This window comes from Scyliorhinus canicula, chromosome 9 (genome assembly GCF_902713615.1).
Source record: "Scyliorhinus canicula chromosome 9, sScyCan1.1, whole genome shotgun sequence".
NCBI classification, from domain to species: domain Eukaryota; kingdom Metazoa; phylum Chordata; class Chondrichthyes; order Carcharhiniformes; family Scyliorhinidae; genus Scyliorhinus; species Scyliorhinus canicula.
Window position 1 is genome coordinate 3504194 of NC_052154.1, and position 14870 is coordinate 3519063.

General features: G+C 44.0%; 1 protein-coding gene across 1 annotated transcript in view; it reads left to right on the forward strand.

Moving 5' to 3' along the window:
- Positions 1–11960: 11960 nt before the first annotated feature.
- The window catches only part of LOC119972012 (protein LSM14 homolog A-like), a gene marked incomplete at its 5' end in the record, with an annotated part of 70072 nt that continues 67162 nt past the window's right edge, over positions 11961–14870 (forward strand). The window contains one exon of the mRNA XM_038808435.1: positions 11961–12131. Coding sequence (XP_038664363.1) covers positions 11961–12131 — 171 coding nt within the window. The remainder of the gene's footprint in view (positions 12132–14870) is intronic.

Sequence of the window (14870 nt, forward strand, 5' to 3'; positions counted from 1 at the left end):
AGCAATTGGGGAAAAGGACCAAAAACGCCGCCTCGAGTGGGAGCTGCCAAATCGTGACCACTCACTCCATGGCCGCCACCAGAAGTCCAAATCCCGCAACATTGCATTTTAAAGAAATTATCCAGTTGATTGGCAGAGCAGTCTCATAGGGCCAAATGGCCCACTGCTGCTCTTGTGTTGCTTAAAGATTGGCAGTCCACTGATTGGGAGGCGGGGAATGGAAGAGGTGAAATCCGTTCGGACTTGCAGTAGCCGGTGGGATGGGAGGTTTGGGCATAATCTATTACAGTTTGGAGAGGATGCTGCATTGTCCAAATCATTGAACTGTATGCGAGATATCAAACCATGTCAGTCACGATGTTTCAGCGAGATGTTTGGTAATTTTAACTCTGTTGATTGAGATTTCACTGTGCAGAGTTGCAGCAAGGTAAAGGAAAACCCACCAACTTATTGTCTCCACTTGAGAAGTGCATTGAGATGTCATTGACCTTTCTATCAGTTGGAAGTAATGTTTTTAATAATTTAGTCTGACTTTTCTAGACTTTTGGGGATCAGATTTAATTCTTTCCACTTGCACCTGAGAATCATAACAGCACAAGTAGGCCATTTGGTTCACCAAGTGGAGATTAACCATGTGTTTTGATGACCTTTTTGTGGTTAAGTTACTGCAAAGGCCACTTGGGCCACAGGTTTTGAATGAGGAGCTCTGAAGGTTTAAACATGAAGGTCAGAGATCCATTTAAAGATGGAAGGCCATCTTGGGGAATTATTGTTAAACTTTAAGTCATCTGACATGTTTATCCTAATTTTGCTGCAAGTCCTGTTCCTGTGCAGTGCACTTGGTGTTGTCTGCCCTTGCCTTGCCTCGTGCGTACTAGTGAACTTAAAGGGGCACTAACAGATAAGATATCATGTGTGCTGGGTAAATAGTTAATACAGTAATCAGCTTGGCTCGGTCTGAGTGAATTCGAGCCCCATTCCAGAAATTTAAATGCGTAATCTTGGCTGACACATGAGTGCAGGACTGAAGAGCTCGTTGGACATGTACCTCTTCAAATCAGCTGTTTCAGCTAAAAGGACAAACTGGATAGCTTGACATGTTCTTGTAGATTAATCTGGGGAAAAAGTGTACCCTGTCCAACATTACTCTCTTCACCAAAATGACAGAAAACAGGAGCTGGCTTATTGACTCATTGCAGCTTGCTGAATCTTGATGTGTATAAATTAACGGCACAGGCTCAGATATGCCGGTGTGCTTCTAACCAAGTCATTTTATATGATCAGTTTTAGCATGGAAATGCAGCATTTTTCTCTCTCATTGTACTTACTGCAACAATGTCCCATTTCCTTGAGTAATTTTGTGCAATGGGAGAAAATGAGCTTGTGATCAAAAATGAGCAAATCCTCTTTAAACATGGCTGGAACAAGAGAAGTGTACAGATGGATGTTTAACTGTTGGCCATATGGCAGTGGTAGTGGTGGAGTTATTTTTTAAAAATAAATAAATTTGGAGTGCCCTATCATATTTTTTCCATTTGAGCGACAATTTAGCGTGGCCAATCCACCTACCATAAGACCATAAGACATAGGAGTGGAAGTAAGGCCATTCGGCCCATCGAGTCCACTCCACCATTCAATCATGCACATTCAATCTACCCTGCACATCTTTTTGGGTTGTGGGCGTGAGAGCCATGCAGACACTGGGAGAATTCCACACAGACAGTGATCCGGGGCTGGGTTTGAACTCGGGTCCTCAGTGCTGTAGGCAGCAGTGAGCTACCGTGCTGCCCATGGTGAAGTTGTTAAACAGGCCATGTGTCCATTCATGTTGAAGTGAGGAGGCAGAGAGCCTGGGTTGAGGGGAATAAAGGAAGAGCAGAGTAGCAAGGGTCACGTTGGAAAATCTGAATGGGTTAGAGGAGCAAAGGAATCTGCAAGAACAATTGCTGTACATAAATCACTACGTTGCAAGGTTTATTTCAGGAGGGATAGATTGAAAAAGTAGATAAATTATGCTAAATTGACAACAAACCTTGGTTAGACCATCAGTATTTCTACTGAGCTGCGCACATGTGTGACCTTGCAGCAACCTGGAAGGTATCGTGCACACCCTGTTCTGTGTTAAATTTGGTACATGCCATGAAAAATGTTGAAGGTATCACACAGTAAAAAACTGGATATGCACACAAGCACAAATGTACAGAGAACATTGTAGATGGGCCAGGGGGCGGCAACTTTTTATTCTGAAGAGCCCTTTTTAATACTGTTGCAAAACATCACTTTTCTATTCTGAATAAAACATCAATAACAAATTTAATTATAAAAATGAATGTTTTGAAAATGAATGTAATAAGTGAAATTGCCTTAAACTTGTTGATGAAGTCATCTTAACAAGATTTTTGTTTAAAATGCTCAGATCAAAGACAATTTTCCAGCCCATTGATTCTCATCATCTACAAATTGCTTGAAGTGGTATTCTGAATAATTAATTGTTTTGAGCTGTAAGAGAAACATGAATGTCGCAACAATAGAGCTTGATCCTCAGACCCATGGCCTTCTCCATAATCAGTATGACCCAAACAGATTCATTTCAAGCATAATGCAGTTTTCCATGAAGAAAATAATTTGAAACCATGCAAAGTATTATTAATTTTCATGTGGAAATCAAAGCTTTTGCTGGCTTCTCATTCCTTGAATTGACAATCTCTCAATATTTGTGTTTTTTCATGAAACTGAGAACAGTCTGGAGTTACATATGAAAAAAAAAATGAAATGAAAATCGCTTTTTGTCACGAGTAGGCTTCAATGAAGTTACTGTGAAAAGCCCCTAGTCGCCACATTCCAGCGCCTGTCCGGGGAGGCTGGTACGGGAATCGAACCGTGCTGCTGGCCTGCTTGGTCTGCTTTAAAAGTCAGCGATTTAGCTCAGTGAGCTAAACCAGCCCCATATGAGATGTCAAAAGGATCCATGTGGCTCCACAGCAGCCAATTATTGATCCCGTTTGCAGACTGCACTTGGAGTACTATTTATGGTTCTGGTTGCCTTTGTAAGAGAAGAGAGGCACAGGGAAAATGTAAAAAAAAGATTTCACCTTTGTGTTTTTCACATTTCTATCAAATCTCACCACTTACTCTGAGGAAAAGATCCCAGCTTTTCCAGTCGGCCTGACTAACTGGTCCCAGTGCAGAGGAGTTTCATTCTTGTCAATTTTTTCTGCATCCTCTCTGAAGCCTTCGCCTCATTCCTAAATGTGGTGCCCAAATTGACAACAGTACTCCAATTGAGGCCGAGCCAGTGTTTTATAAAGGTTCATCATAACCTCCTTGCTTAATGTATACGCCGGGCGCTGTCCTCTGCAAACAAAACGTGTCCAGACGTTGTGCCTTTTTCAAATAAACAAAGATTTGGGAGATGACCTGGCATTGTCCCGGGAAGTAAAAAAAAAAATTATTCATGGGACATGAGCTGGGCCAGCGTTTATTGCCCCATTGAACTGAGGGCATTTAGGGGTCAAACACCTTGCTGTTAGTCTGAAGCCAGGCCAGGTAAGGATGGCAGCTTTCCTTCCCTAAAGGAGAAGGAACCAGATGGATTTGAATGATAATTGACAATGATTTCATGGTCATCATTCGACTCCAGGTTTTCATTGAATTCAATTTTCACTATCTGCCATGGGATTCGAACCAAGCTATAATTTGGCTCTGAGTAATTTTAACCTACCCCTCTGTGCCCACCCTGTTTTGGCTCAATCAGCCCCACAAATATGATTGAGGCAGTGAGCGGTACCAACATTGAGCTAAGCTGGTATGTGCCTCGGCTAAATCAACTCACTGCGCGAAATTGAGCGAAGTGAATTGAGTCTTGTGGAAGTCAAAGTTTTATGATACTTTGTTCAAATTTGTTTTTCTCTGGTGTTGAGCAAAAATGTAATTATGAAAAATCAAATCAGAGGGTAGCATTTAATCACTTCATCATCGACATTTTCAAGTTTGCTTCTGCCCATTTGTGAGGCATTTTATTTGTAACCTTCTGGCTGTAGAACATTGGAACTGTGATTATCTTTGTACTCCTTGATCTTAATGGAATGCAAAATAGAGGTGAGGAGAGGTGCCCCCACGGCATTCAGGGTGAGCAGTAGAGCTCTCAAAATTGTAGGGCCTTGTTTCGATGACCTATTAAACCACTGAAAACCACCTGCAGTTGGTCATTTGAGTGCAAAGCAATAAACTAGTGATAATGTCATCGGATGAGGAAGTCCAGGCTAATTTTCTGGGGGGCACTGGGTTCAAATCCCACCACAGCAGCTGGTGGAATTTAAATTCCGTTTATGAATCTGGAATTAAAAATCTTGTTTCAGCCCATGAAACCATTCATTGTCAGTGTGGTATAATAAGCCATCTAGTCCAGGAATGTCCTTTTGTGAGGGATACCTGCGGTCCTTAGCTGGCCTACATGTGACTCCAGACCCAGAGCAACATGGTTTACTCTTAGCTGCCCTCAGATGACCGAGCAAGCCAACTCGCTTGCATCAAACCACTAGGAAGTCTAAAAGAGATGAAATCGGACAGACCACCCGGCATCAACCTCGGCATGGGAAACAATGGTGCACCCAGCCCTGTTGACCCTGCAACATCCTTCTTGTTAACATCTTTGGCCGAATTGGGAAAGCTGTCCCAAAGACTAGTCGACAACAGCCTGACATGGACTTGGACTAACATGGAATCTGACAAGGGCAGCACGGTGGCGGTGGTTAGCACTGCTGCCTCACGGTGCTGAGGACCAGTGTTCAATCCCTGGCCCGGATCATATCCATGTGGAATTTGCCCATCTCCCTGTGCCTACGTGGGTCTCGCACCTTTCCCTGAGATCCAGCCTCCAACCAGATGGTTCAAAACTCCTTCCGGAAAACAACTCCATCTTTAAAGTTACCAAGGTGGTTTGCCACACCCAATGTGCTTTTAGTTCACTGAAACAGCTTTCAAATGAAAACAGAGAAACACTGCTTTTTTTCTTCTGCAGTCCAAAGCAACAAACCAAAATGAAACCCCAATACTAAACTCCCTCTTGCCTGACAGCCACAGCCCAGCTCCACCCACAAATAACATCACTGAAGCCGTGCTACAAGTCATGTGGTCAAACAAAACATTTCTTAAAGATTCACTCGCATGACAGTTGTCACCTCTGGTTGTGATTGCGCGAGGTCTAAATGGAATCTGGGACTTTGGCTGTAAGCTATGATTCTGGGTTATAACTATGTCAGGCTATTGCCAGATATCTGGGACAGCTCTCAATTTTTCTGTGTATATTCGTAAGGAGGTCTTCACGTGGTTGACTACAAAAAGTTTGATTGGATTGGATTTGTTTATTGTCACGTGTACCGAGGTACAGTGTAAAGTATTTTTCTGCGAGCAGCTCAACAGATCATTAAGTACATGGGAAGAAAAGGGAAGAAAAGAAAATATATAATAGGGCAACACAACTCCCTCTCTCTCTCTCTCTCTCTCTCGCGGTAACTGCCCCTCACGCTCCCCCCCTATGTCTTTCTCTCTCTCTCTCTCTCTCTCTCTCTCTCTCTCTCTCTCGGTCACTGTCCCTCACGCTCCCCCCTCTGTCTCTCTCTCTCTGTCGGTCTCTGTCCTTCGTCCTCCCTCCCTCTCTCTCTCTCTCTCTCTCTCTCGGTCTCTGTCCCTCACGCTCCCCCTTTCTCTCTCTCTCTCTGTCGGTCTCTGTCCCTCTCTCTCTTGGTCCCTGCTCCTCGCGTTCTCTCTCTCTCTCTCTCTCTCTCTCTCTCTCTCTCTCTCGGTCTCTGTCCATTTCTGGTGTCTAGGTCGATGCCAGTTGGTTTGTCAGATTTTATTCTTTTTTTGAGTTGTCAGTTGTGGTTTGGTGCAACTGAGTTGCTTACTGGACCATTTAATTGCTGTCACATGTCGGCTGGACTGGGTACGAACAGTCGTTTCCTTCTCGAAAGGCCAGCAGTGAACCAGATGTGTTTTTTAATGACAATTGGGTAGTTTCATCGTCGCCATTGCTAACAACTTGTTTTCTGACTTTATTAATCAGTTGAGTTTTAAATGCCGCCAGCTGCCATGGTGAGATTAGCCTGGACCTGGATTACAAGTCCAGTAATGTTACCATGACGTCACCACTACTCTTATGAATCTTTAGATTGACTATGAAACTGGCTGTTGAGCCGATTGTGGCTGCAAACTCGTCCCGCTTCAGCGCTCTTAACCTGTAGCCCTGCAGTTTATTTTCTCCTTGGATTCTTACCCAATTCTCTTTCAAAAGCCATGAATGAGTCTGTACCCATCACCCTTCTGAAGTCAAACGTTCCTGTTCCTGATTTAGCTAGTCATCATTGGTTCTTTTGCCAGCATACAAGCCCGGCAGCATGGTAGGACAGTGGTTAGCACTCTTGCTTCACAGCGCCAGGATCCCGGGTCACTGTCTGCGAAGTCTGCACCTTCTCCCCGTGTCTGTGTGGGTTTCCTCTGGCGCTCTGGTTTCCTCCCACAAGTTCCGAAAGATGTGCTGTTGGACATTCTGAATTGCCCCTCAGTGTACCTGAGAAGGTGCTGGAATGTGGCAGTGTTAATGTAAGCCTACTTGTAACACTAATAAAGATTATTAGATTATTATTATTAAAACACATGTGCCCTGGTTCTCAACTCTTCTACCAATGGGAACAGTCTCTCTCTACTCTGTCCATCCCTCGATAATTTTCTCTGCCAGATTTCTGCTAAAGTTGAGAAGAAAACTTAATTATATTGAAAGGTTACAGACTCAAACCTCTGCCACATCTGTACGAGAGAGAAACAAAACCTGAGTATTTCCAGCATTTTCTCACTTTATTCCTCTCAACCTTTTCCAAGAGCCCTATGTTCTATCGACCTAAATCTCTCATCCCCGGAATCTTTCCTGCAAACTCTCTCATGCCTTCGTAACTAAAGTGTGGTGCTCAGAAATGGATGCAATACGATTGAAAAAGAGTTGTCATTTTTTGGCTTTTATAAAGCCTCAATCCCATTTGTGTTTTTAGTTGCCTTTTTGACCTCGCCTACCATCTTCAACAATTTATGCATATCCACCCTGAGCGCTGTCCTGCACTAACTACCTCTTTTAGAATTGCATCCTTTATTTTAAATTTCTTTCATTTGTTTTACCGTCGAAAATTTATCGCTTCACACTTCTCTGCATTAAATTTAAATTGCCACTTTCAATCCATTCCATCAGCCTGTCTATGTCCTGCATAACGTGCAACTGAAGTCTTTTGCTGCCTTTTTGCAATTCACACACTATTTGGGCTGTTTGCATTCAATCCCACAGTGCTTTGCAGAAGTCGCATATAGACCCAGATTGAGTAATGGTGGCAGGTATCCTTCCCAAAAGAAATCAGGGAAGCAGTTGGATTTTGGAGCAATTTTGCAGCATTGTGGTGTGATGAAACCTATATTTTTTTGGTGTTGGGCATGGTGCCACAGTTATTTTGCACCTGTGGGGTGGTCTGAGGGTAACTGGAGATTGTAACATTTTTTAAGGTTCAGGAGATTGTAACTTATTTTTAAGGTTCAGGAGATCGTCACATTTTTTTAAGGTATAGAATGTGCCCAACCTGGTTAAATGGAATTCTGACAGTTCTGTGTTTGGAGATATTAATACATCACATGGATCAGTTAAAGGGTTACTTAGTCTGGATCAGACGAAGGGGAATATCAGATGTATGCAGCTGAAGTGCTGTGATTAGCTCTGTGCTGTTAAGAAGGGCTGGGATTCAAGGGCAGCACGGTGGCACAGTGGTTAGCATTGTTGCTTCACGGCGCCAAGTCCCAGGTTTGATCCCGGCTCTGGGTCACTGTCTGTGTGGAGTTTGCACATTCTCCCCGTGTTTGCTTGGGTTTCGCCCCCAAAACCCAAAGATACGCAAGGTAGGTGAATTGGCCACGCTAAATTGCCCCTTAACTGGAAAAAATGAATTGAGTACACTAAATTTATAAAAACAAAAGGGCTGGGATTACAAAGCCTTGGGAGCCATTGGTAGCTCAGTGCTGCTAATAGAGGCCCAGGGCCAATGGTGTTCTGCTCCGAGGAACTGGAGTGTTGAGACCTTGTTGGTGATTTGTTGGTAGCTCTGAAAAGCTGGCAGTTGGGATAAAGAGGAGCCTGTAAGAGGTAGAGAGCTAGCGTTGTGCCAGTGATTTGGATGCTAGAGTCAATGGAATGCAGTCATACATAGAACATAGAAAATACAGCACAGAACAGGCCCTTTGGCCCACGATGTTGTGCCGAACTTTTGTCCGAGGTTAAGAACAAATCTACACCCCATCATTCTACCGTAATCCATGTACCTACCCAATAGCCGCTTGAAGGTCTCTAATGTTTCCGACTCACCTACTTCCACAGGCAGTGCATTCCATGCCCCCACTACTGAATGAAAATTGCTTTATTGTCACGAGTACGCTTCAATTAAGTTACTGTCAAAAGCCCCTAATCGCCACATTCCGGCGCCTGTCCGGGGAGGCTGGTACGGGAATCGAACCGTGCTGCTGGCCTGCTTTAAAAGCCAGCGATTTAGCCCAATGAGCTAAACCAGCCCCTCTCTGGGTATGCGGGGATAGGGCAGGGCAATGGGCTAAGGGTTGACGGGCCGAATGGCCTCCTGTTGCACTGTAGGAATTCTATGATTCATATCAATTTGAGTGAAGAAATTTCTTCTCATCTCAATCCGAATGGATTGACCCCCATCTCCAGAGGCTGTGCCCATGTTCTAGGTTCTGCAGACTGAGGAAGTAATCGCTCAGTTTTTTAAAATTCCTTCATGGGATGTGGATGTCACTATTGCCCATCCCAGAGAGCATTTAACAGTGAACATTTAGTTGACTCAGTCAACTACACGGTCTGCTTTTTCAAGCCCCTGCTGAATCCTGCACAATGAAATTGGAACACCTCTAATTCTTCTAAACTCTAAGAGAATATAAATATCAGTCTAATTTCCTCAACCTCACATCCTGAAACAATAATCTCAACCTAAGAACCAATCTAGTGAACCTTTGCTGCGCCATTTCGAGGTAAGAAGTTATTTCCTTCATATGCATTTAGGGCAGCACGGTAGCACAAGTGGCTAGCACTGTGGCTTCATAGCGCCAGGGTCCCAGGTTCGGTTCCCTGCTGGGACACTGTCTATGCGGAGTCTGCACGTTCCCCCCGTGTCTGCGTGGGTTTCCTCCGGGTGCTCTGGTTTTCTCCCACAGTCCAAAGACGTACAGGTTAGGTGGATTGACCATGATAAATTGCCTTTAGTGACCAAAACGGTTACGAGGGGCTATTGGGTTACAGGGTTAGGGTGGAAATGAGGGCTTAAGTGGGTCGGTGCAGACTCGATGGGCCGAATGGCCTCCTTCTGCACTATATGTTCTATGTTAATCTACGTTTAGAGGAAGTGTACATCACAGAAGAACAGAAGGATATGTTGATAGAGCTGAAGTTGAGTGGGAGAGATTGGTGTAGGATTTAAATATTAGCCAATGTAGACCGGTTGGGACAAATGGTTTATTTCGCTGCTGTCAATTTTATCCAATTTGGTTGAGAAAACAGTAAAAGAGACACATGGATCCTGGGCTAAGTAGAAGCATATGTCAGGGTGCAAAAGTAAAAACGTTTTGCTGAACCTATATAAAGCACTGGTTCCGCTCAACTGAAGTATTGTGTCCATTTCTGGGTACCGGACCTTCAGAAGGCTTTCAATAGAATGCAAAGATTTATGACAACGAAGGCCCTTATTCCTGGCAACAGTTCGGAGGAGAGATTATCAAAGCTCATGTGAATCTTAATTTCGAGAAAAGACGGCGAAGAGGAATTTGATAAAGCTGTTCAAAGTCATGATGCATCTGTACGGGGCGGGATAATAGTTAACACTACTGCTTCACAGCTCCAGTGACCGGGGTTCAATTCCGGCCTTGGATGATGCATGTGTGGAGGTTGCACTTTCTCCCCGTGTCAGTGCGGGTTTCCTCCGGGTGCTCTGGTTTTTCCTCTCAGTCCAAAAATGCGCAGTTTAAGTGGGGTTATGGGGTTACGGGGATAGGGCGGGAGTGGGCCTCGGTCGGGTGCTCTTCTAGAGGGTCAGAGTGGATCCGATGGGCCGAATGGCCTCCTTCTGCACTGTTGGGAAAAGCATTGAGAAAGCAGCACAGTAGCACAGTGGGTAGCACTGTTGCTTCACAGCTCCAGGGTCTTCCTCCCACAAGTCCTGAAAGACGTGCTGTCAGGTGAATTGGATATTCTGAATTCTCCCTCAGTGTACCCGAACAGGCGCCGGAATGTGGTGACTAGGGGATTTTCACAGTAATTTCATTGCAGTGTTACTGTAAGCTTACTTGTGATAATAAAGATTATTATTAACCAGAGGACAGTCTTTGGAGAAGAGATTGAGCAACGGGAGGTGAGCAGTTATTAGGGCAGTCTGAGTTGGAGTTGCTATTTGAGGGAAAGTAGTATATGATCCTTGAAAGATAGAAACTGTATTCCTTGGTGAAGAATTACGAATTTTGAAGAATTATTGTGACAGACTGTGATTGCTGATGTCTCGGTGAGTTTCTGAGAAAATTCATGTGACCTGTCATTTAGTATGCAGTTTGAGGTGTTTGACCATAGTTTGCCTGTCAATGTTTACCTCCTGTTAATTAATGTGTATGTTAAAATATAAGATGGATCATCTGGACTCATTGCTCACTCTTTAATGGTAAAATTTACGTTTGTTCAAAACAGTACTTTCTTGTGGCTTTATTCTTAGTAACTGGGATATCAAATGTTGTCTACTTTAACCGAGAAAATGTTACAGGTCATGAACCAGATCAGAATGAAATTTTGCAGTCTTGTCCTAGATTATCCCAAAATTTGGCTGTCTGGCCCAATGCTAAACCTGTAAAAGTTTTTTCGAGAATTTTCAAAGCTTGTGCTCTGTGTTGTTGATTCCATAGCTTCACCAGAACGTGATATAACCACCACATTGACAGAAAGTTTGAAGTTGGAGAATTTGGTTTTTAACTCCTTGCTCTTTCCTTTCCTACAAGTTCTGTGGCGCAGCACAAACCTTCATTTCTGGTCACGCAAAAGCCTCTTGGCAGAGTGTTTAACTTTGAGGCGGCAGGGTGGTGCAGTGGTTAGCACTGCTGCCTCATGGCTCCGAGGACCCAGGTTCAATCCCAGCCCCGGGGTCACTGTCCGTGTGGAGTTTGCACATTCTACTTGTGTCTGTGTGTGTCTCATCCCACAACCCAAAAAGATGTGCAAAGTAGGTAGATTGGCCATACTTAATTGCCCCTGAATTGGAAAAAAAAATGGGTGCACTAAATTTATTTTTTTAAATGTTGAGATATCGGCTATTTCCTAGGGCCGGTGCAGACTCAATGGGCTGAATGACCTTCTGCACTGTAGGGATTTTCTGGTTCTATTCCGTGATCACAATCGTGCTCAAAGCGTTCAAACCTCTTTCCTGGGGTTGAAGAATGCCTTCCAGTAGGTATTAAATTAGAAGTGAACATGCAATGTTTTATCATGGCCACTCCACCTAACCTGCACATCTTTGTGAACATTCACTGACTTGAACCATAAAGTGCCCAAGGAGTCATATGCACAGACTTGAGCGTTGTTGCAGCACGCTTGTAGTAAATGTTGCCGGGCCACTAATGCGTAATGTGGGGAGAGAGACAGTTCATGTTTCAGGTTGATGCTCTTTCATTACAATTGATTTGTTAGACTGCTTAACTCTGTTTCTCTCCAGATGCTGCCTGACCTGAGTAGGTCCAGGATTTTCTGTTTTTATTTCAGATTTCTGGCATCAACAATATGTTACTTTTGTGTTGTCTGGAAACTAAACCTATTTGTCCAAGAATTTATTTGTTTTAACTTTGTACTGTAAATGTTGTGAAAATCTCTGGTGTAATGGACCTTGTCTTGTCTTGCAGTTCGTTCTTTTGGGACTGAGGATAGGCCTACAGACAGACCAATACCACCACGTGATGAAGTATTTGAGTACATCATATTTCGGGGCAGTGACATCAAAGACCTCACAGTATGTGAGCCGCCAAAGCCTCAGTGTTCTCTGCCTCAGGATCCTGCTATTGTTCAGGTGAGCTGAGGTGACTTGTTGGGAAGATGTTGCTGCTGTATTCCAGATTGTGATTTGCGACTTCTGATGGGTGGGTACTCTTTTCTGGGTTTGCTGTTCGCACTGGCAGTGTACTGAAACGTGTGCAGTCATGAGCTGAGGACCAAATTGGGCAAATAAACCTAGAAGCACCCACATGAAGATGGCCATATTGGGAGAATTGTGCTCATGGTTCACCCCAGCAAGGAGCTGGCGGCTTTAGGGTAAGTTGGCAGAACTAAGCCTCGTTGTTCCTGAGGTGAGACTGTGCAGTGAGTTCCAGCAGGCTCTTTAGCAGGGTAGCACAGTGGTTAGCACTGTTGCTTCACAGTTCTGTGGTCCCGGGTTCGATTCCCGCTTGGGTCGTTGTCTGTGTGGAGTCTGCACGTTCTCCCCATGTCTGCGTGAGTTCCTTCCGGGTGCTCCGGTTTCCTCCCACAAGCCCAGAAAGACGTGTTTGGACATTCTGATTATATTATATTTAGTCAGACAGTGCAAGTCCTTCCCTCTCCTTATCTGCATTCACATCAGGATTATTAACTTGCCTCACCACACTAAGCACGCAAGAAATATTTACTCCTTTTCTGCACTGTTTCAGATTGGAAACTCAAGCTCATTTTTTTTAGGAATGTGAAAATTGCACTCAAGTGCTTCCAGTCCCCTTCTAGTCAATGTCATTGGACAGTGAGAAATAGGTTAATCTTGACTGTTCTCACCTACTCCTCTCTTTCCCCTCCCTCACAATTCTCCCAGCTAATTGAGGCTATTTATCGAAGGTAATTTTAAAACATTAGGCAAGAGTTAGGAAAGCCCTTGAGATATTTTGAGCCTGTCAGGTGGAGGTTTGTGTCCATGATGACCGTTCTATGCTACTCATAATGTGAAGGAACGTTTTTTGGGAGCACGGGCCATATGTAAATTGGGACTCATCACTTAATTAAGCATTTTTTTCCTCCTTTTTTCTTTTTTGTTATACATTTAGAGTATCCAATTCATTTTTTCCAATTAAGGGCAATTTAGCGTGGCCAATCCACCTAGCCTGCACATCTTTGGGTTGTGAGGGCGAAACTCACGCAAACACAGAGAGAATGTGCAAACTCCACACGGACAGTGACCCAGAGCCGGGATTGAACCTGGGACCTCAGCACCGTGAGGAAGCAGGGCTAACCCACTGCGCCACTGCGCTGCCCTTAATACAGCATTTTAATGCACGTATTGTTACGTATGGTGAATTCGGGTGACAGTTGACTATATAACTGGTGGTTTAAAAAGTTTATATTTCTGAAATGCACGATTGGAGGCAGCAAAAGCACATGTGATGAAAGCCATCTTAAACTGACCTGGCCTACTGTCCACCAGATATACTGTCCACTGTGTCACCCTGGCTTGAGACAGCAAAAGTAAACACTGGTCTGAGATTGAATTTGGGACCTTCCTGGCCTCTGCCAGGTCCATTCCACAGCAGGGATTGGTTTTCTCTTTTAAAAAAAATATAGAGTACCCAATTAATTTTGTTCCAATTAAGGGGCAATTTTGCGTAGCCGATCCACCTTCCCTGCACATCCTTTGAGTCGTTGGGGTGAGACTAGAGCAGACATGGGGAGAATGTGCAAACTCCACACGGACAGTGACCCAGGGCCGGGCTCGAACGCAGGTCCTCAGTGCCGTGAGGCAGCAGTGCTAACCACTGCACCACCGCCTGTGTGAATTTACACAGATAGGAGCTGCATCGGTGCCATCTTGAGGCATTGTTGTATGCAGTGTCAAACCAGGCAGCAAATTCTGGGACCACGTTTTTGTGATTTGGCTTTAAATTTAGTGTATTTTGTAAAGCCAATGGAATCAATCTACGCCCTTCATATTTATTCCTTAATGTTGTTAAATGCAGTGGAAAAAACAAAATGTGGTCTGTTAAGTTATTTTAGTGGATTGCTCACAGTGAATGTGTTCCCCTCAAACATAGTTCATCTGTGAATTTGTGAAGTTTTTGAGTTATTTTTTTATGTGAGACTGATGTGGGAATGGAGAGGGGCTGCATCTTCATTATAATTTAAGTAACTCTGTTGAATTTCACTTCCAAGTTGGGTCAACATTAGATTAAGAGATATGTTCTCTGCCGATTCCTGGACAAAAGGGATAACTTGTGACTCCTCTGTGAAGGTCTCTGATTAAGATTTGCATGGAAAATAATTCCAATTCCATGATTCCCAAAAGACTGGTTTAAAAAATGTCATGGATACTCAATAAATTCACTTAAAAGTGACTCCGCCCACAGATTGTGGAAACATGGGATTTGGATTAAAACGTGGCTTTCTTTACTGATTTTATCCCATTAGTTCCCTTTCTCATTCTCCATTCTAATAGAGAAACCTCTCAATGTGGTTTGATTGACATCAGTTGGCATCCAGCAGCTCCTCTTTGTTAAAGTAAAGTTAGCATAGTCCCAGGTGACCCGAGGCTGCTTTTCCCTTTGAGGGAGAGAGCTAACTGGAAAGAGCTGACTGGTGGTGATTTAACCTGAGGGTCACCGTACCCGAGGTCAGGGACAAGGTTGAGAATGCAGGAATTAAACACGCGTTGTTGGCCTTGCTCTGCATCATTAACTAGCTGCCCGGCCAAATGAACTAATCCAGCCTCCTCTTAGTAACCAATCATAGAATTACATGGCATACACAGCAGCAGGCCAATCAGGCCAACTGGTCCACGCTCCATCAAGTGTCT